This window comes from Phoenix dactylifera, chromosome 11 (assembly GCF_051530095.1).
Source record: "Phoenix dactylifera cultivar Ajwa chromosome 11, Ajwa_hap1_PhDact_Kaust_v1.1, whole genome shotgun sequence".
Taxonomy (NCBI): Eukaryota; Viridiplantae; Streptophyta; class Magnoliopsida; order Arecales; family Arecaceae; genus Phoenix; species Phoenix dactylifera.
In genome coordinates, this window is record NC_143200.1 from 24,097,310 (window position 1) to 24,122,265 (window position 24,956).

The following is a 24,956-nucleotide window of genomic DNA, read 5'->3' on the forward strand; positions in this document are numbered from 1 at the left end:
ATTGGCATGTGTTTTTGTGAATCCTATTAGATTGCACCGCATTATTCAAACAGACCCTTGAGAGTTGGATATGCATAAGTATGGCCGGTTTGAAACTAAATCCGAAATCCAATCGATTTAAATCGGTTTTTTAAAACCGAAACCAATCCTACCATCTATAAAAAATGCTTAAAACCAACCTAGGAAATTCGGTTCGGTTTAATAGATTGATGTTCAATATGAGATGAACTAAGTCTAAACATAAAAATTTTATATCATGTAATGTTGATACCCAATGAGGCTAAATGGGTTGAACCGCATCTAAATATAAAAATTTTATTTTAGTTATAGCAAAAAATATGAGAAGCAAATTTCCAATTAATATATATATACATACACATATACATACACACACACACGCACGCACGCACGCACATGGCATATGGATCAGGTCGGATCCGGTCGGTTTATATACCGGATCGGTTTGAATTGGTTTTCTAAAAGCTCAAACTCAAACTGAACTGAATTTTTTTAGTTGAAATCTTTCTTAAAGAACACTACAAAGTATTTTGTACAATCAATTGAAAGGATATAAGATGTGATACTAATGCAACAGCCTACTGTAACAACTGCCGCTTCCCCATCAAAGAAGTACATAATAGAAATAAATTTCCAACATACCGTTTGATATTGTACAAAAACATTATCAAGATGCCAATGCTGTTCAAGTTGAAGCGAGAATGAATTAGGTTCAGCTCAAACCATGTAAGTGATTCCGACCTGCATGATGTTCATATGGGGAACCATCAAGTTCGCAGCACCAGCCCTGCAATTCCTCCTCAGGAATGCATAGAAGTAATTTATAATCAGCTTCTTCAAGAACCATGAGTCTTTCCTCGCCCTCACGTCACCTTGTGCAAGAAGGTAAGTAAATCCAGACTCTGTGGCTTCTCGTAGAGCAGAGAGCTCGTACTCTAAACTTGGATCATCATCTGAAGGCATGGCACTACAAGGAAGTACCGAAACACCACCTTCAGAACAAGAAAAGCGGTTATTACCTAACTTCTGATCAGATAATAATGGAACCTGCAGCTCCCCAGCTCCATCTGCAGCTCCTGAATCCCAGGACATCACAGACTCGTCATCAGGCTCAATATCAGCTGGACTCATCTCCAATGCAAGTTCTCGAGCTTCCCTTTTCAAGAACTGCTCGAGGCTCTCCACCAAGAGCTGCTCAAATGCCTGATGGTCCTCCTTCCGGACATCTTTATATCCATATCGGGCAACGCAGCGGAACATGTGGTAGTCCTTCTGGCATACCCTTCGAAAAAGGAATCTTTCCTCGAGAGGGACAACAGGGACAGGAACATACTTGATGCAGACAAACACGATTGTGGAGTGAATTGCTGGGAGAGCAAGCAGGAACTGCCCAAATATTGAAGGGATGCCTTGGACGAGCTCATTGTACAAGAGTCCAATACCTGGGACTCTGACAGTGCCAAGTGTGGATCCTAACTCAGCAACAAAGTCCATGGAAATCTTCTCCCGGATCTCACTCTGGTACTTCAACACACTTCCATAGTTCCAAGTGTACATTACACACAGGAAACAAGCAGCGAAAGCAAGTGGTAGCCACCCACCTTCCATTATCTTCGACAGCACTGCAGATAAGTAGATAAGCTCTACTGCACCAAATATGGCGGGAAAGCACAAAGCCAGGAACAGGTTTGTTTGCCATATGAGAAGCATTACTAGTGTAACCAATGTAGTGCTCACCACCATCACCCCAACTTCTGCAATACCTGAAGGATGAAGGAGCCTAGTAAGTTGTTGATCCCTCATCCTCTTTCAAGTCCACTATTATCAACTTTTAATCATAACGGGAGAAACTTACGCAGTGAAAAGTAAAACAATTTGGATAGTGGAAATTTGCAATACAGCAGAGAGCAAGCGCATGGACAAGGGCAACAGGAATAACAACGAAAGGGTCAAAAATAAAGTCGAGATGATAAAGGAACGTGCCATCAAGTACATAAAATTCAAGGAAACAAAAGGACAACAAAAGAACTAATGAATCTGCAAGCAAGTTTCAGAAAAACCGGCAGCTAAGATAAGATGTGGCTAAAATATTTAAGGGGATACTCACCATATGCATTGGCTATGTCAGTGGTGCTCCTGAAAGTGGCAACAACAACTATGCACATAATCATCAGAAACCAGTTGATGACAGGGATATAGATCTGACCCATGAATCTCTTCGAGGTATGGATAACCTTCATCCTGGGAAAGCAGCCGAGAGCCATAGCCTGCTTTACGCAGGAAAAGGTTGCTGATATCATGGCCTGGCTGGCGATCATAGCAGCAAGCGTTGCTATCACAAAGATTGGCCAGAAAAAAGCCTCTGCTCACAAACTTCAAAAATCAAAATTTATCTAGCTTACAATAGAATAACTAATTATTTTTGCATTGAATATGCTAATTTAGATCAACGGGTGAATGCTGAATGTGCATCAAATGATTGCAGGAAAGGAATCGTGGGACCGCATAAGCCTAGCACCCCCAGTGATGGCAGAGAAAGCTCACCTGGAACAGAATCATAAAATATTCTTTCTGCTGAACTAGGCTGTTTCATCAGATATGCAGCTTGACCCATGTATGCCAAGAGAAGGCAAGGAAACACCACAAACGTGAAGGCTATCTGTCAAAACAGCCTAACTTGGAAGTTACAAAAAAATGCATCATTCATAGGCATAAGCGCTAAAAAATGCCGAATATGACAAGACAAAAATAAGAAAAGGCAGAGAGGCTGGTCATAAATGAATGACCTGTATAGATTTTACAGAAAAATGGCCAAGGTCAGCAAACATTGCTTCAGCTCCTACAATAATGAAGAGAGAAAATTGGATGAATAATCTTTTTCAAATATATACATAATTGACTAAAATCAGTTCTCATCATCATCAGCAAATGCAACAAGTCCTACCAATAAATTATAAATGTTATATATGTGTATAGATATATAAATGTATTAAATGCTGAAATCAAATAGTATGATGCACATTGAGAGCATCTCCTTGCTATTTCAGAGTTAATTAACAGGGTCCCCCTGACAAAATTAAAACTTGTTGATCATAGCATTGGTGTGACGTATGTGATTTTTCCCCCTTTAACTATTGAGTATTCAGTACTTTCAAATGTCATCCTTTGACGTGTCCTCATGGATATCTCACTTTTGCCATGTAATTCGAGTAGTTAAGATACAGAATGTCCAAAGCCAAATGTCAAGCATTTTCTGTCCTCTTATCTTATACAGCAGATCATGTGAAAAGTACATGTGAAAACAGAACTAGAGGATCTTCCATTATAATGGTTATCATCACATGTCACAAGACAAATTAGAGATGATTTGCATTAGGAGATAAAATAAAGTGTTATTATGTACTATAGTAATATAGTGTTGTAAGGATAAAAAGTTCGGCCTTCATCCACTATTCAATTTAATTCATTTGGAGTTTATTTTGGTGCTTTTAGCAATTTCTCTACTTGTTTTCACCTCAAATAATTTAAACTTGGTCGAGGCCCAGTAGCAACATCTTAAACGTGCACTAAGATGATCTCTTCTCTCTTCTGGGTTGTGAGCCTTCGAAAATCTTTTGGGCACTACTCTTTCGGTCAATTTGGGCTATCTGAACTAAGGTTTTAAATCCCGTGGGGCAGGGATGTCCCAGTGTCTCCATGGAACAGGATGCCCCACTATCTTGCCTCGTCCCGACAGTAGTTCCGGTCAAGAGTCCCATAGGTACCCTCGGTCTTTCTCCCCTTCTTCTTTCCTTTCCTTTTTTTGTTTCGTTCTTTCTTTTTCTTTTTTCTTTCCTTTCTTCCTTCTTTCCTCCCTTTTTTCCTTGTCTTCCTCTCTTTTCTTTTTTCTTCTTCTTTCTTTTTCTTATCCCTTCCTTTGCCTTTCTTTCCTTTTCCTTCTTCTTTCTCTTTCCATCTATTTTCTTTTTCGTTTTGTTTGATTTTCTTTTTCCATCTATTTCTGCTTGAGAAATCTTTTATCCTTTATGTCATGGCACTTCTTTTGGCTTGTCCTATGCCTCTTTCTGCAAATCTTGTCTGCATCCAAAACTACCCTTCTTCCACTAGTCAAGTGCTTTACATAACTCCCATGTATTTACACAAACAATATTATGCAATGTTACTTGGACACGTGACACAGCTGTCAAGTGTCTGAGTATCTAGAAGAATTCGGCATACAAACCTTTTAAAAGTTGGTCATGTGAACACATCTATATCTGATATATGCTTGTGTAAATATGTATTGATTTATTGATATAGAAAATAATGAACTGGATCTGTCGCTGCTCTCAAAATTCAAATGTCTAAGTGCCCGGCATGTCAAAAAACCCAAAACTAGGTAACGATAACATTATGTAGTGAATCTCACATCATGCACATCTCAAAGGTTGTGTAACCTTCTTAATGGCTTAGATCTTACATTCACTTCCATAACTACTTCAAAGGTGATCTCAAAGGTCTCAAGGATAATTTTTGTATTATCATCATCCAACTCCAACTAGATCATATTAAATAAAGTATTTAATCCTAATCCTAACATCTGCAAAGCCCTCTATTATTCTTCAGATGTCTCATATGCTCTTAGTTTGTCATGTCTTCATCTACCTCTCCAAGGCTCGCTTTCTTAGGGACAAGTGTCAGGAAGAAATAAATATCCAAGTGCCAAATCCTATTAATCTTTCAAGAGTTTCTTCTTACAGGTTGATTCCCAAGTGTCACACCAATACCCATGTCTGAGTGAAGGGTGGGGTAACATAGATTTGTGTCTACAAAGTACTTGATGTTTATCAATCCACTTAGTTTCACTATGTAAGAACTATGTAAATTATCTCTAGATCCTAGAAGAAGCTTCATATTGAGGAGAAATAATCACCAACATTCTTTCTCTGTCATTCTTCCAATTCAGCAATAGCTCTATATATTGTGTACCTTTATCCAGAGTTTGTCACTAAAAAGTCAGATTGTGTGATGCAGGAAGCTCCTTCCCAACTCCAGAGTTCCTTGATTAAGCTACCGGAACTTGCCTTTGCACTCAAGGTATGCATTATGTTCCTTCTCTGGAAGAAGCTTCATGTTGAGCAGCTATAGACTCCATAATCTTTCTAATGTCATTCTTCCAGTTGAGTGGTCGCTCTACGCTCCAATATAAGAAGCTCCTTCCCAACTTCAAGATCCTTGATTAAGCTACTTGCAGTTGCCTATACTCAAACCATACTTTTTGTCCCTCTAGATCAAACACTATCTGGTTCTTGCTGAACTACTTCTGCTTATGCTTCTTTTTCCTTGGATTCTTACTAGCATACTGCAGAACGTCTCATGGAAGCCCTAAAGAAGCGGCTCATGGAAGTGCCGCGCTTAACTATATCATTGTACACCCAAAGGTAGCGCATCACAGGAAACCAATCTCCATCTCCAAGCCTACTATTGCCTTGATCATCAGTTTTGATCATGTACAACTTGTGCCATGAAAGTATATACACTATACCTCCTCCATATGGGGGTATGTTCCCCTCGGACAACAACAAAAAGAATAACCATTTTTTTGGGTCTTTCTTAAGGAGTACACATGATTATTCAACTCTTCCTCTCACTGAACTAATAATGGAGCACCACAAAATTTCAACAATCCAATTATCAGAATCTACTTAAGTCCCAAAATTGCCACTACTCCCTTGTGTGAAATCTCTCAATAACTTAATATATGAATCCTAGTGGTTGTTAATGGGACAAGTTCAGCTTCACTCACATTCTATTTAGGTTACCAAAGATGTATAACAACCAACATAATTCTTTTTTTTTTCTCCATTGCCATGCCTTCTCGGACTGCTCATCAAAGATGAACTATATCCAATGAAGCTAAAAAGAAATTGAGGCTGTGACTTAGAAGTACCTAGAACATGTTATTCTTTTAGACATGGATTTCTCTAACTTTCGTTTTTGGGATTTCATCATTTAGACCATTATGAATCCCAAACCTGTGACACGTATTTGGATATTAATGAGTTTGTTCACACAGATCCATAGCAAGCCAATAAAATCTGTCAAAATTAGAGAAATTTAAGCTATTACTATTTTTATTAAAAGTTGTAACTAAAACATATTACCTACCATTTGGTACCATGGTGACAGGTGCCAAGATCTTCCATTGGCCATAAGGTTTGTAATAGGCTGACCTAAACTTTCTAATCTAGATCTAATCCATGACATGAGATTTCCACAATTTAATACCTTACCTTCTGCAAATTTTCCCACCATGGTCATATCAACACTACAAGATTCTTCATGCCTATGTGGATTTCTATCTCATCGCAAATAATTTCACCAGCTTAAGCATTCCTAAAGCTCGTTAATTTTGTATTGTTTGCAAGTGTAACAATTCTTGCTCGAAAAGTCACGATTAATATTCAACCAACTCATCTTCTCTGAGCAGCTTTTGCATTATGTTCTTCCTCTCCACTAAAACTTTTACACCATTCACCATTAACAATTGTTCTTCCTTTCTGATGGGGACATCAGAGCCTTTCATCCAGACAATCCTGAGCCCCCAGATTGAGTCAGATCTGAATTGGGTCCATTTGAGTCCGAGTCATTTTCTTTTATTGCATTATTTGCTTTTGTTTTAGTCCAGTCAATTTGGTCAGTTGTTTTGTTATTAGACTAGTCAATTGGGTTTATGTAATTAGGTCAATATGTAAGGTCTATATAAAGACCACCCCTCTCATGTATGAGGCAATTGATGATTGAATGAAAAAATTCTAGTCTCCTTCTTGTTCTTCTTCTTGTTCCTCCTCCCCTTCTCTTCTTCCTGCGTCTCTATGACCTCTTCTTCCTTCTTCCTCCCTGGTTCTTCCTTCTTCTCCTCTTTCCCTGCAGTGGTGCTACATCACTTTCTTCATGGGTTAAGTCATTGTTATGGATGTGAAACATGCGACTTATGGTCCTTTGGTTCCTTCTTAGAATATTGTCCCATCTCTCCAGATTTTCTATCTTAAAATGACTAGAAGGAAGTACCAAGACTATTTCTTTTCATATTCAAGGAGTACCTAGGTGACAAATTTGTAGATATTCTCTCAAGAGATAATCATCACCTTAAGATAAGAGTAACTGAATTTATTAGAAGGTTCATCATATGATAGGAGATATTCTACCTAATAAACTATCACTGTTAAGTTAGTTGAAGAAGCAAGTACCATTGGTTGCCAGGTCAGGTGCTAACTCAAAGCCAGCACCAGAAGTATTTCTGAGTTAGTGCAAGCCAATATTATAAAGGAAGGAGGAATTTAAGCCTGTCCAGCATTATACCAATGTATAGTGACAAATAAGGAGTCATTGACACTACTTATGAAACAAACAAAACATAAAGGTCGATCATCATTCACATATGATGGTTCCCAGGACATAAGTCACTATTTTTTATCGGAATTCAAATGATTGGTTATAAGATTTGGGAAAAACCTTCAAAAGAATTTGTCAGATATAATATGTTCCAAATAAGCATGGTTTACTAATAATATGCCACAGCTTGAGGAAAAAGAAAGAGCGATCAGATTCTTGTTCAGGTCATCCACAAAGAAACAAGCTTAAATAATGAAAGGTGCTGCATTGGCTCGTTTATGATCAAATGATTCCATTCAGATACCTCCCTCTTTTAATTTATCTTGCATGTTTCATACGAACCTCTATAACATGTTTTCCAATAACAAAATTATCTGAACATGTCAATTAGCCTCCAGTGTCAAACTATAGAGAAAACACACTTCTTTTCTCATTAACTGTTTATTTTGACATTTATGCAAAAAAGAAACCTTGTATATATGAATCCAAAATTTATTTGTCACAATAAAAACAAACCAAACATATTGAATCGCTAATCAAAGTTGACCAAATAAATCTTGCATGACTGAAAGAAGGAAACAAAAATTTGGAAGTTAGTTTTATAAATTTAAATTTCAAGGGTCCAGGCTGCCTTTTCTGGAAAGGAAGAAACCTAAAGGGGGAAAAATTAAAAACGTTTAGGAATGGAGATAAAGGAAAAACCTGTAATGCACAAAACACAACCACCAAGAGCTGACCATGCTTCTACGGTGTTCCTCTGGAAAAAGAAATAGATGTATGCTGGGTTCAATGCTCTCAGAACAGAGACATCATACTTAAGCAAGTTGTATATTCCAATGGACCCCAAACTGAAGAACCAAAGTGCTAGAATAGGTGCAAACAAGACACCAACTTTGCCAGTTCCAAATCTCTGTATGCTGAACAATAATACAAGAATTATGATGGAAACAAGGACGACAGCATCTGCAAAATGAATTTAAGAAATTATATAAAGGTGAAGGAAAGTAAAGGAAAGAAACTCCAATGACTCCTAAACTAGAAGAGCATTTCGGCACACGGAAATGCATGCAAGTCCTGCAATAGGGCATCAACAAGGGATTGAGTTAAAAACCTGTGTTAAATCCTGGAATTTCACCCTGAAGACCACTCACGGCAGACATTACTGCATACAAAAGGAACAAGATGAGAAATAACACATGGTACAGCACTAAAAAATATGACCATAGAATACAACCTTAGTCCTGATAAGTAAGAATCAGCAGGGCGAGTAAATATGAGATTAAGGGACTATACTATACCTGACAATGATGGAGTAAGAATACCATCTCCCATTATCATGGAGGTACCCATTAGGACAAATAACAAGAGAAGATTTTTTGCAAAAGAACTTCTTTCCAAGCACTCTTTTATATTTAGTGCCCTTTCTAACTCAGGAGTTGGCAACTTGAGACGGAAGCTGGAGATATCTTCATCAGCCCGCTGCCGATTTGGAAGTAGACTAACCTTAGCATACCTGCAAATCAATGAATACAATGCAAAAGTGCCTCCTGCAATAACAGTCACTGAACATTCAGGCATGGCACCATATTTTAGTAATCAAAATGTTTGTAGAAAGTACAGAAGCATGAAAAGAGATATATGATTACCAAGAGAGAGAGAGATGCAAAAGTTTTTTGATTATATAAGAAAGGAAAAACTAAAGCATAGTTTAAACACCAGAACATAATTTAGTGAAAAAATGTTTAATCTGCTAGATTCTTCATTCCATACCTTCACCATTATCATTAGCTTTCAACACTACAAACACATACTTCATGAAAGGAATGAGCGCAATTGTGTACAAAACCAAGGATAAAGCCCCCAAGACATCAATTTCTGATTTTATTGGAACTTTGCTGAATACATCACTGAAGACATATAAGGGACTTGTGCCCATGTCACCATAAACAACACCAAGAGTTTGAAATGCCAAAGCGAGTGTGCTCCAAAGTGAGAGGTCCTGAGTTGAGTTAATATTAGAAAAAAGAAAGGAGTCAGTCTTCACATATATTAAACCTGATGATGTGACAGGTAAGCTATAACATATGCTTTCTTAGCGATCACCAAGAGCCATGGTACGTCATACTGTACTGGACGATACGAGGCATACCATACCGTACCGATTCGGTATCGGTACACGATACCGAGGGCGTACCGACACTTAGTATGCTGAAGCAGCCCGGTACTGCTTCAATATAGTGATAGTGTAGCACTGGTATGGGGCCCGATACCAAGAGCACCTTGCCAAGAGCTATCACTAACATGTAGAGAACAATTACATATACATAAGACTTGAGAAACCAAACATATATGGAACCAACTTCGTATAAAAAGCAAACACATTAGCAACTTACGCCCATGTCATCAAAAAGAAAATGAAATGATACATACATTAAGATTCGTTGGGAGTGTATGAGAGATTGGGAGTACATTTCTTTTTCTATGTTGCCCCATAACAAAATAAGAAGTATCAATTCATGCATGCCAATCCTTCTACCCTCTACATAGAATGCCAAAACTAAATGTTGATAAGCAAATGTTGGAAGGTTACGTGCAATGGAATAGAATCCACTGCAGAGGATGAAGGTCTTACATGCACCCTTACAGGGCTCGTTTGGTTCGGGGGAAAAGAAGGGGAGAAAGTGTGGTCAACAGGAAAGTAATAAGATACCTTTTGTTTGGTTGGAGTTTTCAAAGGAGAGAAATGGAAAAGTTGTATTTCCATGAGAATATGATTCCCACATTTCATGGGAAAGTCTTTCCCATGAGAAACATGGAAAAGTTATTTTCCCATAAAACGGAAATCACTCCATCTTTATTTTTTTCCAAAAAGGCCCTTCAGCATTAAAGAGGCATTAAAGACATAATTTTTATTAAGGGTATAATAGGAATTACACATAACTTTTTCAGGAAAGTGGATGGTCAACCAAACATAAGCACTCTGAAAATCTGTCACTTTCCCATGTTTAACCAAACATGCCAAAAGTACATTTCCAGGCATTCTCTTCCTAGGAATCTTCTTTCCAAGAATTATATTCGTAGGAGAAAAAATGCTTCCCGCGAACCAAACGAGCCCACAATGATTAATGGCCCACTCATGCAGCAAGTGCAGATTATGTGTATATATCCTAGTAGTGGTAGTAGCACAATCAGCATAGCTGAAAGTACCTAAAATCTCCTCGGCAAATAACTGATGTGGGACCAAACATACGCCCACACGACTCCTCACATACTCTCCCCCCGTTCAAGCTCTGACGTCCTCGTAAAGCTAAGGATTAAAGTCCATTCAAATTTAATCACAAGTACAATGATCGGCCTGTGGTCAGCATAGGCTATGGGCCGAGTTCGCTCTGATATCATTTATAATAACCCAAGACCTCAACCAAAAAGGCTAGCCGGAAGGTATTATTTACGTTCTTTGATCCTGTATAAATATCCAAGATCTATCCAGCGAATAACCGATGTGGGACTAAACACACGCCCGTACGGATCCTCACATACTCTCCCCGTTTAAGCCCTAACATTCTCGTCGGACCAAGGGTTCAAATCCATTCAAATTTAATCACAAGCATCACGATTGGTCAGTCCCAATGGATCTGTGATGCAGTGTCCCCCTAGTCCACATAGATTATAGGACGGATCCGCTCTGATACAATTTATAATAACTCAGAACCTCATCCAAAAAGCTAGCCGAAAGGTATTATTTGGGTTCTTTGATCTTGTATAAGTACTCAAGATCTACCCAACGAATAACCGATGTGGTACTAAACACACACATGCACGGGTCCTCCCATACTTCCTTCGTTTAAGCCCTGACGTTCTCGTTAGGCTAAGAGTTCAAATCTATTCAAATCTAATCATAAGCAGTACGATCGGCCTGTGGTCAGCTCCAAAAAATCCGTGCTGCAGTGTCCCTAGTCCACATAGGTTATGCGTCAGGTCTGCTCTAATACCATTTATATCAACCCAAGACCTCACCCAAAAAATCTAGTCAGAAGGTATTATTTGAATTTTTTGATCATGTATAAGTATTCAAGATCTACCGAGCAAATAACCAATTTGGAACTAAACATATGCCCGCATGGGCCCTCACATACGTCCTCCGTTTAAGCCCTGACATCCTCGTCAGGCTAAAGGTTCAAATCCATTCAAATCTAATCACAAGCACCACGATCGGCCTGTGGTCAGCCCCAATGAATCCGCGCTGCAGTGTTCCTTAGTCCACATAGGTTATGGGCTGGGTCCGCTCTATGTGAGGATCCGTGCGGGCGTGTGTTTAGTCCCACATCAGTTATTCGCTGAGTAGATCTAGGATACTTGTACATAATCAAAGAATTTAAATAATAACTTCCGGCTAGCCTTTTTAGATGAGATTTTGGATTATTATAAATGGTAACAGAGCAGGCCCGACCTATAACATATGTGGACTAAAAAATACTGCGACATGCTTCCATTGGGGCTGACCACATACCGATCATAGTGCTTGTGATTAGATTTGAATGGATTTGAATCTTTAGCCTAATGAGGACGTCAGGGCCTCAATAGGGAGAGTATGTGAAGACTCATGCAGGCATGTGTTTAGTCCCACATCGGCTATTCGCTGGGTAAATCTTGGGTACTTATATAGAATCAAAGAACCCAAATAATACTTGCTGACTAGCCTTTTGGGGTGAGGTCTTGGGTTGTTACACCTATAGCATTTATAAGCTGCTAAAGGCCAGGTAGTAAAAGAAGGTCTGAGCACGCAAAATGAGCATGGCAAGTTCGAGAGAATGTTCAAGTCTAACAGCCTGACACTGATGAAGGTAGATCAATGAATGAGCACAGCAAGGAAAACCATGAATCGTTCTAATTGCAAACAAAAACAGGGAACTGCTGAGATGGTATAAGGCATCTGCAGCAAGCACCCAAGGAGGCTTTGCTAAACTGAGAGGCTTGCATATGTGTCGAAGGGTCAAGAGGAGGGAGTACAAAGAGATCTTTGTGAGAAAGGATATCTCAAATCTTACAGATGTAGGATATTATAGAGAAAAACAGTAAAGAAGAATATATAAGGCCAACCCCAGATAGTCTGGACACGGTTGAAGGGATATGCTCATGATGATGATCAATTTGTTAATTTAACTCATAAGAGATATTAGAAATTGTTGTACATCTTTAGTTCTTTTCTGAGCATCTTTTGCCCCAACATCATTTTGGGGTATTATGAACCAACAATTTTTTTTTGAAAAAAATTGTGATTTTTGTAAAAGATGGATATAAGTTTGTTCTTCTTTAGTGAAAAACCTAAAAAACAGCTGAATCTAAAATCCTCTGGTTTTCAAAGACGATCTTACAATCGCTCACTCTCAGTAAAAATAGTCGCCAGAGTATCGCAATTCGCAACCCCCTAAAAAATTTCGAAGCTACAAAGAAATCGAGAAAATATAACTACAAACACCCAAAAGCATAATTTCCGAACTTGGTCTCAAACTCCAAGAAGCACTCAAAAGTCAAAGCCCAAAACCCAGAGAACATCCAAAACGCTGAAAAAAGGAAGTACTTTTTGGCGATGCTTGTGGGAATCTGCGATGCCCATGGCCTCCACGTCCAGCGAATCGACCCTCCGGGGCTTCTTGGCGAGCCTCCGCCGCAGCGACCCCTCCCCGGGGAGTTGGAACGCCGCCACGCCGCCCCAGCTCTCGTCCTCCTGGAGCGACCACGGCGGCGACTCCGAGTCCACCTCGCTCCCGTCCACCCACCTCGTCTCCGACCGGGACAGCCGCGCGCTGCCGGCCTCCTCGATCTCCCCTTCCCACATCTCCTCCCACACGCCGCCTTCTGGCTCCAAAGTCCTCCTTTTTTTCCTCGATTTTTCTCCGATTTTTTCAGCTGGAGTCGATTGGAAAGAAGGGATCTCTCACCGCGCTCTCCACTCTTATCTCCGGAGCTCTCGCCGAATTGATGGCGAGGTTGAGGGTGGCGTAGGGCAGGTCGGTCGCGATTGATTTTCTTTTTTTTTCTTCCTTTTTTCCGGGGGAGGGCTCGTCGGTTACTGTGCTTTTATTGTCGTCGTCTCCCCTTACTTCTGCTTCGAACTGACGGGGTGGTGCGGACCAATGCGATGGCCGGCCGTTCCGTTCACTGGTTTCTTACCGAGAATCGTTGCACATCTAAACGGAGTGTGATAAGGACAAAACTCGTCTCCTGGATTGTATGGATTGGTGGGTTTCTATTTTTGTCGGGAGGCACTTAAAAGCGTGAGAATTACGTGGCCCCACTTCCCCTTACTTGTGGGTTGTATCTCTTTTGCTCGAAGGAAGGGTTTCCCTTACTGCGAGCGAATCCACCATTAGATCTCGCAACGTTCACTTCGGATCTGTGCACATAAGAGTTCTAAGTGCTTTGAGAGTTGTGTGGGAGCGATCCAACGGTTTGCATAGCGAAAGAAGATCAATCATTCTTTCGCCGGAAAGATACAACCCGAACCCTTTCTCCAGAGACGAGTTTGTCTCACGCCTCTCTGTCGGTGAATTGAACTTTGGTTGCATTGGTTGTATACCATATTGCGACTATGAATCAGGGGCGCCCACGTGTCCTTTTGTGGGTGGGCTGCAAACCAGCCTCTGTTTTCTTCTTCTTCTCCTTCTTTCGTTCAACGATTGCCACTGCTCTCGCATGAGTACACTCGACTACATCACTATCAATAAAACTACATAAAGTAGAAAAAATAGAGGACTGCTGGGTCCACAGACAATCTCCAAAATGATAAGCGATAAATGAGGTGACTCAATCCGCAGCTTGGTTTACCTCCTGAAAGTATGTCTCGCCTAGGCAACACGGCACTTTCGCAGCAATCGCCGTGTGTCACCTAGGAGCGGATGCTCAACCTCCTCTTGTCCCTCCTTCCGTAAGTGCTCAATTAACGAGACTGAGTCCTCCGGTTTGCTCACGAGCTTTCGGAAGCAGGCTATTTTTAACCATTTTAAATTAGATTTCATATTCTAGACCAACATGAAAAATCTTTATATTGGTTTAAAATTACATTTTTTCGAAATTACTTGAATTTGTAAATGCGTATCTATTAATAATGGATGCACGAATAATATGAATAGCATGCGGAGATGTTCTTACAACCATTTGGGGATCTACTAATCTCAAAAATTCACTGTTTTTGTGATACATATGTATGCGGCTTGTTTGTCACAAAAACTTATATCAAAAAATATAATTATTAAAGAAATATACATAAATGAAGCATGTGTATAGTTTCCAAGCTTGCAGGAGAAGAGGACAAGGTTAATCGTTTTGACTTGTATTGTTAAAGATGTAATGATTTACAAACAAGAGACTACAGTCTACACTCTCAATCGACGAAGGCAGTGCGAGGTTGTGAAGATTGGGAAAAGAGGGTAGATTGCTCATTAATCATGGTTTGAGATTCGCATGACGATTAGGATCAAACAAATTGGGCACCACATCAACTATTAGAAAAGCATCTCTCAAAATGAAGATGGGAGGAGATTGAAGGTGGCTTCTGTCATAACTTTAATTAATTGTATAATATTCATGCACTCAAGAATCATGTACAATTGAAACAACTCAAGATCGTAATATAGTTTTGTTAACTACAAAAATGGCAACAATTGGTTCAGGTAAATTCATAATATAAAAGAGTATATGCCTAGTCTTGACAACTTCACATTTTGCAAATCTAAAGATAAAAATAAATATTTCAACAAAATTTCTAGAAGATTTATGTGAAAAAAAGAGAGTATTTATAAATAAATATACCTATGAATTTGTCAAAGATGCTCATCACTTATTTATCTCATGTCTATTTGAGCTGCACATTTAGGATTGCTTGCAATGGACTTCCATTTTCGGGGTAACTAAGCACTTTCGAACATTTCAATTATTTGAAGAAAAGCTTGCTTAGAGTTTTTTCTCCTTTTGTAGTAGTAACTCATAAAAAAATACAGTTGTAGCAATTAGTGACATAAGAGAATCGAGAGATGGAGTCGACATAACTGTTAGATCTCAAAGCTACTGACTCTACTAATTAGTTCGCTAGTTAGTTCTCCTTATAATGGGTTTCGGGTGTACAACATGGCAAATCTGATTCGAGCCATGGATCAAGTATTTTTCAACAAGAGATTATAAAGCAAATTGGTTGTTCTTGGTTCGCTAATCTAAGATTTGACTGAATAGAACACTCCTTCTAGCCACACATCCCTTGCTAATTGGAGACCCTTCCAAGCACTCAAGATGCCAATCTCTTCATTATTTCATAGATTACTTAAGAGAGACATACACTCAAATATTCCATGGCAAATGTGAGAACACTCAAGTGAGCTTTGAAGTAATTGAGTTCCTTTTCTTAAACTACGATAACGTCCACTAAGAAATCAAAGAAACACAAGGCTTGTTTATTCTTGTAGAATCTCTCCCAACTCCTCTAATGACCAAATTCAATCTTTCTTATCTACTTGATTCTGTTTTTCTATTGAAACCTTCTTTTTTTTTTTTTGGTTCCATCCTCTAGCTTTTACTTGTCCATGATATTTTATTTATATATCATTGGAATTCTACAGGCATGCGGTATCGTCATGGAAAGGGGGAGGTTTTTGATATATATAGTTCTCTAAAATAAAAAAAATAAATATATGAAACAATCTTATTCAGGGATGGAGACACATTCAAGGTCTCACCGCATTATAATTTATATACAGCGAAATGGACAAAATAAGCGAGATGATTGGACATAGTAGAGGGGGATGTATCGTCTGTTGCATGCTTTCTTTCTCTCATGCTTTAGAAATCAAATAAAATATCTCCACTTCCCGACGTGATTCCTTGCAAGTAGACATTGTTGCAAACATTCAAAGGAATAATTTCATGGGCCAAATTGTACCAATCTAAATATACAAAATTATATAAATATTCTCACAGAGTTATTATTTTTATATGTACCTTAATATATTATAATAAAATACTTATTTTGTATGTATATTTTTTTTTATTTTTTTGCAAATGTACTATACCATCTAATACCATTAAAAATGAGTAGTTTAAAATTAAAATGACTGAAAGACTCTCAATCGGTAGATATGCAAGCAACAAAATTTATAAGGGCATCCATACAAATAATAACTTTATAAGAATATTCATATAATTTTACATATTTAGAAGATATACACTCAAAAAAAAATATTAAAAAAATAATTAAAATTTAGCTGAGACTTGTTAAGTCTTTCATGACTCAATTGAATCGAAAATCAAAGAAAAGTCTAAGTCGTATTGTTAATTTTTTTAATTCAAAATTCTAACTCGATTAAGTTGGAATATTGGATGACCATTTTGGTAATTTTATTCTCTCATTTGATTTTGATGTAATTATTTTTATCGAGTCTATGATATCTATATAGTTTTTATTATTTTTAGAATAATAAAACATATTGAATTTAAATTAATTATATATGTTTAGATTAGTAAATTTTTTTAGTAATTTATAAATGATGAGTTGTTGTCCGTTTGTTATGGAGAGAATTTCATAAAGACATCGTGATTTATTCAATAAAAATTAAAATCAACATAAGATTATGAGGCATGAAAATACCGATCTTTTTGTCACCCATTTTAATTAAGTATAACCGAATTATCTTCATTGGCTTCTGCAATTTGAGCATCTGCCCCAAAACGTGTTGGATTAATCCTCAAACTTGTTTAATTCAGAAGCGGCATGGATTTAGCTGATGTATTCCCATTTCAAATTAAATCACATGATTAATCTAACAAATTTTGCGGATGGCAAAAGCCAATTCTAGCTTTTGTAAATTTTTTGTAAATAAAAATATTATTAAATGCAGGGACCGGATGTTTCCGTCTGATTTGCCTGATGAAGTCACTATCTAATCTGCCGTTACTTAAGTGGTGTTGGTGTGATGTACTCATACGGGGATAGGGCTACCACACTGGTAGAGCTCTGGCACGAATGAGAAGGGTATGAGTAAAAAATGTTCTATCTGCATCCAGTATTCTCCAGCGGGGAGGGGGCCTAGTAGGGGTTGCTACGCGGGTGAGGTTCTCCTCACCCCCCCTCTTCCTTTTTTTTTTTAAAAATAATAATAATAATAATAATAAATAAAATAAAAATATTATTAGGATATTTAAGTAATTTCGTAAATTTAGGATGATAAACGTGCAACAAGAACTTAAATTTTTTAATAAAAAGTGTAATTTTATGTTTAGAATTAGCAATTTTACATATTTAGCCCTTGCTAATTTTGCCCTGCCGGTTCAAGAAATTTGAGCGATCTCAGGGTCTTTCCGGGGATACATTGTTGTTTTGTAAAGGGACCCTATAATTATCGTAGGCCTGAACCCTCACCTCGTCCTCAAGGTCTTTTTTTTCTAGGGCTTCCTGCGTTCCAACCCTCGGTCCCAACTCCCAAAGCTTTATCGAGACGGTGACTCGAAGCAGCTATCTCGTTTCCTCGACCCATTGACGGTAATCCGAGGCTTTGCTCTTCTTTCGTCTCTCCTCTCCCGTTTTTCCCCCTTCGATTTTTATATCATCTCTTTCTTCTCCGAAAGATTAAAACGTAGTTCGATGTATCTGTAGAAAAGCGCCAATCCATTTTGATCGCGCAGGAAAGTTTTCACCCTGCGGGGAACTAAATCCATGGATTCTTGAATTTTCTTTCATTTTATTAAGTATTTGAGAATTCCGCTAAATATTTTGGTCGATGTTATTTTGGGGGAATAAATAGCAGTTGTTTTTGAAATATTTTCGTGCTAGGATCAGTGAATTGATGATTCTTGAATAATTTAGGGAGTCTTGGGACTTGTGACTGGCCTTAAAATCGTTTAGACCATCGGTTTGATCCATAAATATTTGGGTTTTCGTGGGCAGGTATTAATATGGAAAATCTTGAAAAATCATGTTTACTGAGTTGCTCAATTTTAGATTTTTCTCAATATCATTGTTTCGTCAATTGAGCCATAGGTGGTGGACATCACGGTCCACTAGTCTGCCCTCGCCTCAGGACCCGTCGAGTCTTTGTTTTATAGTCATGGTATGCTTGTTGGGTCAGGAAGACACTACCATACCTGCAACAATAATGTTCTTGTTGGATTCGAACTCGCGACCATCTCCAGACATAGGATGGTGCCAACAGCTTGGGATAAGTGTGTTGGTTTTCATCAGTTCACTTGTTATCACGTGTTGTCAAGTTTCACGCCCTGCTCATGCCGAGAATGAAATTAGAGAAAGGATGCAGTTTACTATGTTTTTTTTTTGTCGAGGAAACAATATTCATATCTGATTGAGAATCATTTTTTTTTATACCCATACTTGACAAAGGTTGATGAGTGCATGTGCATAGTTCATCTCCCATAAATTGTACAGATTAAGATGAAAAGAGTCAGGTTGTACATGCATTCCGACCACCTATGGTGAACCACACACACATGCCGGAGCTTTGCAGGGGCTTATTAAGCTAGAAATTTCTGATGCTGCTGATGTGCGTATATCATGCTGAGATTTTGATGATGCTGATGTGTGCACATCACGGCGAAGATTTTTGATGATTTTAATGGTCTGCTTTATGGCCTGCAAAGAGAATGAGTCTTATACCCTTACAAAAATTCTAGACATATGAGGGAAAGCGGGGCTTTTGTGTGAATTATTCTGGAAGTAGTTATTGTTGGCTATAAGTTGATATTTTGCTGTTGGGGAATCTTGGGTTGCAAGTGTAATGTTAGGTGGCTTAGAGTATGGCAGATAGTCTGTCAAAGAATTTGCTCAAAGGACTCACCTTTCGTTGCGGAAGAAAAACTGTTTTAATATGAGGGTATTTTTTGATGTTCAAAAGGGTGCTCAGATTAATTACTCTTAGCTATTTTCTCCCTATCTGATTTATTGTTTTTTTATGTCAAATGTGTTTTCTTTAATGATGAACAATATTGATTTTAATCATAACAATTTTTGTATGACTTTTTTGATTTTATGCTGAATATCAGTAATATAAATAACATAGTCATTATATGTAGAATGAATGCTAGGTTGGTTTGCCTTGATGGTAGTCCTTATCAAGTTTATGATGAAGATCTTTTTAGTATAGTATCACCATGCTAGTACATATTTGCTTAATCATCAATTTTTTATTGTTGCAGAACAGTAGAACTTCTCTTTTAAGAAAATTTGAGAAATTTGAATGTCTATTGTCTTGTATACTAGATTCAAGTTGGCATTTGTTTCTATCATTTATAAGTTTCTTTTTTTTTCATTTATCAGGTCATCGTTAGTTATAATGTCTCGAGTTTATGTTGGGAACTTGGACCCAAGAGTCTCAGAAAGAGACATAGAAGATGAATTTCGAGTATATGGTGTGCTTCGCAGGTGAGACATGATCGAGTATAAATTGCACATCATTGAAACATCCTGATATCTTTCCAGAAATTGTATGGATTTGTATCACATAACAGATCCAATTGCAATCACTTCAATAGTTCTCTTCCCATTGACTGTTCCCTTTCTTTTGCTCTTGGTAAGTCCAGTTATTTGCCAGAATAAATATCATAATGAGTAACATCAAAGGCATAAAGATGACTTTTCTTTCTTTAACTAACAAATAACAATTAGAAATTTGTGTGACATATAAGGTAGCATATTCTTTAACAATTGAATGCAAATATGAAATACTCTATGATAGTTAAATTCATATGCTCATGGGATCCTCATAGGAGTATAATGTTAACAATTAGACCAAGGGGGAAAATGCTAGATGGAGTCCAATATGAGACCAAAAAAATGAAATAAACTGTTTTGTGTGGGTTGTACCATTTTGGTTTTCCATTATTCTTCCACATATCCTGGACAGCAGAAATCTTGGAGCAGTCTGGTTGAGAATATAGGACTCAAAATTACAACTCAACTCAGGTACTTCATGAATGCTCTTTGATTAATGTTCGCTTGGTTGGTATTATATGCACTCATGTACCCTCTATAGCTTCTAAAACTGTACTGAATGCACATGTGTATCAGAATAGCTGTCTAAATTGAGCTTGATACATCCTGCAGGAAAGCGAGGTGATCAAACCTGCCATTTACTTCAATCCCATTGCTTTCGAGGGGCTGAAACTTGATCATATTTTTATTTGGTGCAACAGTTTGTTTTGGTCCAAGTATTTTACAGCTGGTTTCAGGATTGCTGTCACAATTAGAATTTCTAAACTCTACCATTTCCCGAAAAATCAGTGGAGGTTCAAAATTGGTTATATGTAATATTGTCTTCCACAACTCCTAAGTAAGAATTTTTGTTCTAGGTAACAAAATTGCAGTTCAAGGGTATAAGAACAGGTTGAATTTGTTTTTTAAGCCAGCATTGCAGGAAGACATATCTTGAAACTGGGTTTATCCTATTGGTTTGGACTCTCTGTTGAGTTCAAATAAGCTAGATGAACGTGCAGACATATTTCGCAATGAAGGCTGGTTAATATTGGTAGCATACTGTTTGCCAAGCTGAAAAGATGGTATGCTTTGATATTCCAACAACATGACTGAGGGTGTCTTGGCAGTTCCATTGTTCTATATGCACTCTTCTTATCACCTCTGTATATGAGAAGAAAGGTTGAGGAAAAGAAACTGCTAGGTATTTCCACATTGATAACACAACAAAGGCTGAGGTCAAGGTGTGCTGTGACTAGGACCCAAATTCTTAATATGCCAGCACAATGGGGTCCTCTTATCTGCTTAATCTTTCTACGATGAGACTGTTTGTGTTTGAACCTCCCTTTCTCTTAATTCAATGATGATTCTAGTTGAGTGGAAAGTTATTGTTTTGTCACAAATGTGCTAACTGGTTAAATTGTTCCCTTTCCATCAGGTTGCTAAAACTAGGTAATAGTGGTCCACTAATGATGAACTTCTTGGATAGATGGTCATCTTATCCAATTAGTTTTCTACTATCATCCATGCTTTTCATTCAGTCTGGCAGCTGATTATGGTTCAGTTCCTAACAATGATTGCTGAGGACATAGGTGCCTGCTGATTTAGAGCTGGCATAAACATGGTAGCTTGGGTTCATGCATGTGGTTCACCTTTTCTTGGAGAGTCTTCCGTGTTTGCTTGATCATTGTTTTCTTTTTCTTATCACAGACCATTGGCTTCAGAGTATGATGATTTAAGTTTTGCATATAACAACAGCTTTGTGGTATTAAAATTCTATGTACTGCAATCTTTCTATTGATATATTTTATTTGAATGATGATTTAATTGTCTCAATTTTTTACGGAAGGTTTATATATATTTTTATTGATTCCTTTGAGCTATTGATCAGTGTTTAGGAACTAATGCTTCCTAAGAAATTAACTGGAAATATATGGAGGATCTCTGTGGATTCTGTTCTTTTCTCTTTTTTTTTCTTCTTTTTGTAAGATTTTTTTGGCACTCTCGTTACAATTTCCTGGTATTATATATCTTTTCTGGCATGAAATGGATCAATATTTTGCAAGATAATCTCATTGATTTTTGGGTGTTAAGCTTGCATTTTCCTTTTATTTTCTTGATAACATGCATAATGGCCAAATGAATGTTGTAACTGGATTGACATTAATTAGTCCGTGTTGCTATTGTTTTCTATAAAACTATATCTTGATATTGCCATTTTCTGCATTATTTGAAATAAATGCAGTGTTTGGGTTGCTAGAAGGCCTCCTGGTTATGCATTTGTTGAATTTGATGATCGGAGAGATGCATTAGATGCCATTCGTGGATTAGATGGTATGTGGACTACACATTCTTTATCTTTGTAATGCGTCAGACATCAGTATATCTTTATGTTGGTGCATTCTTGTTGACTTTTAACTTTATTTTCTTTGATCAAATGGTTATCTTTTAGAAAATCATATTAAAAATCAAGTCAATGTTTGAGATATGTTTCTTAGAAAGTCTTGGGACTTACTTTAAAAAAAAGTCTTATTTGATTGTATATTGTAGTTATTATTACCAAAAACATCGGTTTTCAGTCTCCCAGCTATAGATATTTCTGTAATGTTCAAGCAATTGATGGAGAAAAAAATAAAAAAATGAACTAAATTGAAGAAATGCCATTTTGGGTCCTGTTTGAAATATACCCAAGCAATTGACCTGATGATGATCATCCATATTTTTCTTGTGTTATGCAGCATGTAAATTGCTGACTGATTTGAAAGTGCATGAATTGATGACTTACATTGAATGGTTCAAAAATTTTGAAATCTCACTGATACTTTTTGACAAGCACGATCCTTTTTGGCATTTTAGCTACATAACATGTCCTAGTTATGTAGCTTATGCATACAGTGAGGTGATAATTACTAATATCAAACTATACCAACAAGATTTGTGTGATAGGTTTGTTCTATGACGCAAGTCACTTCTTGCTACCAAGAAGGTGAGATATACTGACACTATGCTGATTTGCAAGCTTTTTTTATATAATAATGTGTCTTGGTGAGATTTAAGGGAATTAAGTAGTAATTTCATCTGCATGAGCTTATTGGCATCTTATCCCTCCAAGCTTGAAGGACCCATGTAACTAATAGATAATCTGACACCATTTTTTTTTGAATAAGGGGTATATTCAAGATCTTCTTTTTGATTTGCATGTGGGTAAAGGTGGAAATATCCCTCCAACTTATTATGTGGTCTAGCTATTCTGAAGCAAGGAAACTATGTTTTCTTGTAATTCGTTTGACAGGGAGGAATGGTTGGCGTGTGGAGCTTTCTCATAACTCCAAGGGTGGTGGTGGTGGTCGAGGTGGACGGCGAAGTGGTGGTGATGACATGAAGTGTTATGAGTGTGGTGAGCCTGGTCATTTTGCTCGCGAGTGTCGGTTGCGTATTGGTTCTGGGGGATTAGGGAGTGGAAGGCATCGAAGCCCCAGTCCCCGATACCGCAGAAGCCCGAGTTATGGGCGCAGGTATGATATTTGCATTTCAACTGTTGGACCATCTGGCTTCACTGATTATTTTCTTTGTTCTGCATTTTGGTCATCCTTTTTAATGCTCTCACCTTTTATAAAATCTTGGGGCAAGTTGAAAAAGTAGGTTCACTGAAGGATGAATTGTCATGTATTTCATCATATCACAAACTTTATTGTTCTGAGATTTTAGCGTTGTGAATGTCTATTTTTTATCATATTCATATTGATTATCTTATGTCTGTGGCAGGAGCTACAGTCCACGTGGAAGAAGGTCCCCTCGACTTCGCAGTTATTCTCCTCGACGTGGCCGGAGCTACAGCCGATCACCACCTTATCGCAAAGACTCTCCATATGCTAATGGGTATGTCACTAGAGAGCACCTATTGCCTTATGACTGCAAACATTTGCTTGTGTGTTGTTCTTTTTACATTTTTACTATTCTTGTATCATTTATTGATGTCACAACTTATGCTGCCAGGGATCGTCGGCGCAGCCGGAGCTGACTGCATTGTGCTTACTTGGAAACCAACTACTTTGTCCCCATTAGTTGTAGTCCTGCGACATCTTTCGGCTTGTTAGACCATTGAAGTATGTCTTTTGATTAGTAGTTGGCTTCTGCAAACTGTTTTAAGTGCACAATGGAGCTCTTGACTCCTCAGGACGCTCTCAGCTTGCTGTCATGTTGAGAGGTTACTTTTCTACTTAAGCACTTATATCTAGAATTCTATTTGTGGCAGGCTTGAATTGACTTACATCTTATGCTTTAGAATTTATATCTGTGATCTTACAAAGACCTGTCCCTTTGTGTTTGTTTTGAGGTGCGGTTCTGCTAAAAGCTGAAACGACACTCTCTTCGGCTCTTCTGCTCTTCTGCTCCTTAACTGACACGGGTTTTCTGCACTGTGCATCTCACCATCTATTCTTCGCCCACTTGTGCTTTATCTCTGCTTGGTTCACCTGCCAATCAAAGAAAGGCACTGAAGCTTCTATGGAACTGTTTAGGTTCTCGCCTCAGCCTGCAACAAAACCTTCTCATTTCATGTTTTAGGTTTAGAATCCCAAATTGTCTGCTTCAAGAAGGGGATGCTGCTGCGAGCTCATCGGTCATGCCTGTTGGCCCCTGTGGTTTCCCACTGGACCGTAATCTTACCCATGCATCTTCTGGATTGTCTCTGTTTATTTTGCTTCCATGGTCAATTTAGAATGAACTTAAAAGAAAAGGTGAGTCATAATTGATATTTAGTCTTCTGAATCATGGAGATGATTAAATTGCCTTAAAAGGGCAATTGCATAGTCCAAATTTGATAGTATTGCTTGCAAACCTGCATGAATTTGTACAAAGATCTTTGCAGGTGTTCATGATCAGCAACTTATCCAGGTTTTTGTTAATTAGGTGGTGATACTGAAGATTGTTAGCAGTGATATTAAAACATTACAGTTCTGTTTGTTTTACAGCCTCTCTTTCATGGTCTTTACATTACATTAGCAGTGATACTGAAGATTGTTAGCAGTGATATTATGCTTATTCTCCGTTTGAAGTGCTCTCTAAGAAATTTCATGGTCTGTTTGGTTGACAA

At 37.9% G+C, this 24,956-nt stretch overlaps 2 protein-coding genes across 2 annotated transcripts; one reads left to right on the forward strand and one right to left on the reverse strand.

Moving 5' to 3' along the window:
* Positions 1-496: 496 nt before the first annotated feature.
* LOC103710053 (Potassium transporter family protein) lies at positions 497-13,636 on the reverse strand. Its single transcript, XM_008795639.6, has 9 exons — positions 12,974-13,636; positions 9,163-9,391; positions 8,691-8,939; positions 8,504-8,554; positions 8,095-8,355; positions 2,805-2,857; positions 2,563-2,677; positions 2,126-2,380; positions 497-1,781 (listed from the first exon to the last, which is right to left on the reverse strand). Exons 1-9 carry the CDS (start codon positions 13,229-13,231, stop codon positions 736-738), a joined length of 2,517 nt encoding a protein of 838 aa, XP_008793861.4. The 5' UTR covers positions 13,232-13,636; the 3' UTR covers positions 497-735.
* A 4,105-nt stretch (positions 13,637-17,741) lies between these two features.
* Positions 17,742-24,720, forward strand: LOC103710054 (serine/arginine-rich splicing factor RSZ21). The gene is made up of 6 exons (XM_008795641.6): positions 17,742-17,920; positions 19,709-19,813; positions 22,107-22,195; positions 23,154-23,376; positions 23,627-23,740; positions 23,858-24,720. Exons 2-6 carry the CDS (start codon positions 19,725-19,727, stop codon positions 23,880-23,882), a joined length of 540 nt encoding a protein of 179 aa, XP_008793863.1. The 5' UTR covers positions 17,742-17,920; positions 19,709-19,724; the 3' UTR covers positions 23,883-24,720.
* The last annotated feature ends 236 nt before the right edge of the window (positions 24,721-24,956 follow it).

Excerpts from the sequence above, each read along its gene's own strand:
- LOC103710053 (XM_008795639.6), bottom strand. The coding sequence starts at position 13,231 with ATGTGGGAAGGGGAGATCGAGGAGGCCGGCAGCGCGCGGCTGTCCCGG. Across the intron at positions 8,555-8,690 it reads TCTTACTCCATCATTGTCAG|TAATGTCTGCCGTGAGTGGT; the intron begins GTATAGTATAGT and ends TTTTGTATGCAG. Across the intron at positions 2,858-8,094 it reads TTGTGTTTTGTGCATTACAG|GAGCTGAAGCAATGTTTGCT; the intron begins GTTTTTCCTTTA and ends TCATTATTGTAG.
- LOC103710054 (XM_008795641.6), top strand. The coding sequence starts at position 19,725 with ATGTCTCGAGTTTATGTTGGGAACTTGGACCCAAGAGTCTCAGAAAGA. Across the intron at positions 19,814-22,106 it reads GTATATGGTGTGCTTCGCAG|TGTTTGGGTTGCTAGAAGGC; the intron begins GTGAGACATGAT and ends AAATAAATGCAG. Across the intron at positions 23,377-23,626 it reads AGCCCGAGTTATGGGCGCAG|GAGCTACAGTCCACGTGGAA; the intron begins GTATGATATTTG and ends TGTCTGTGGCAG.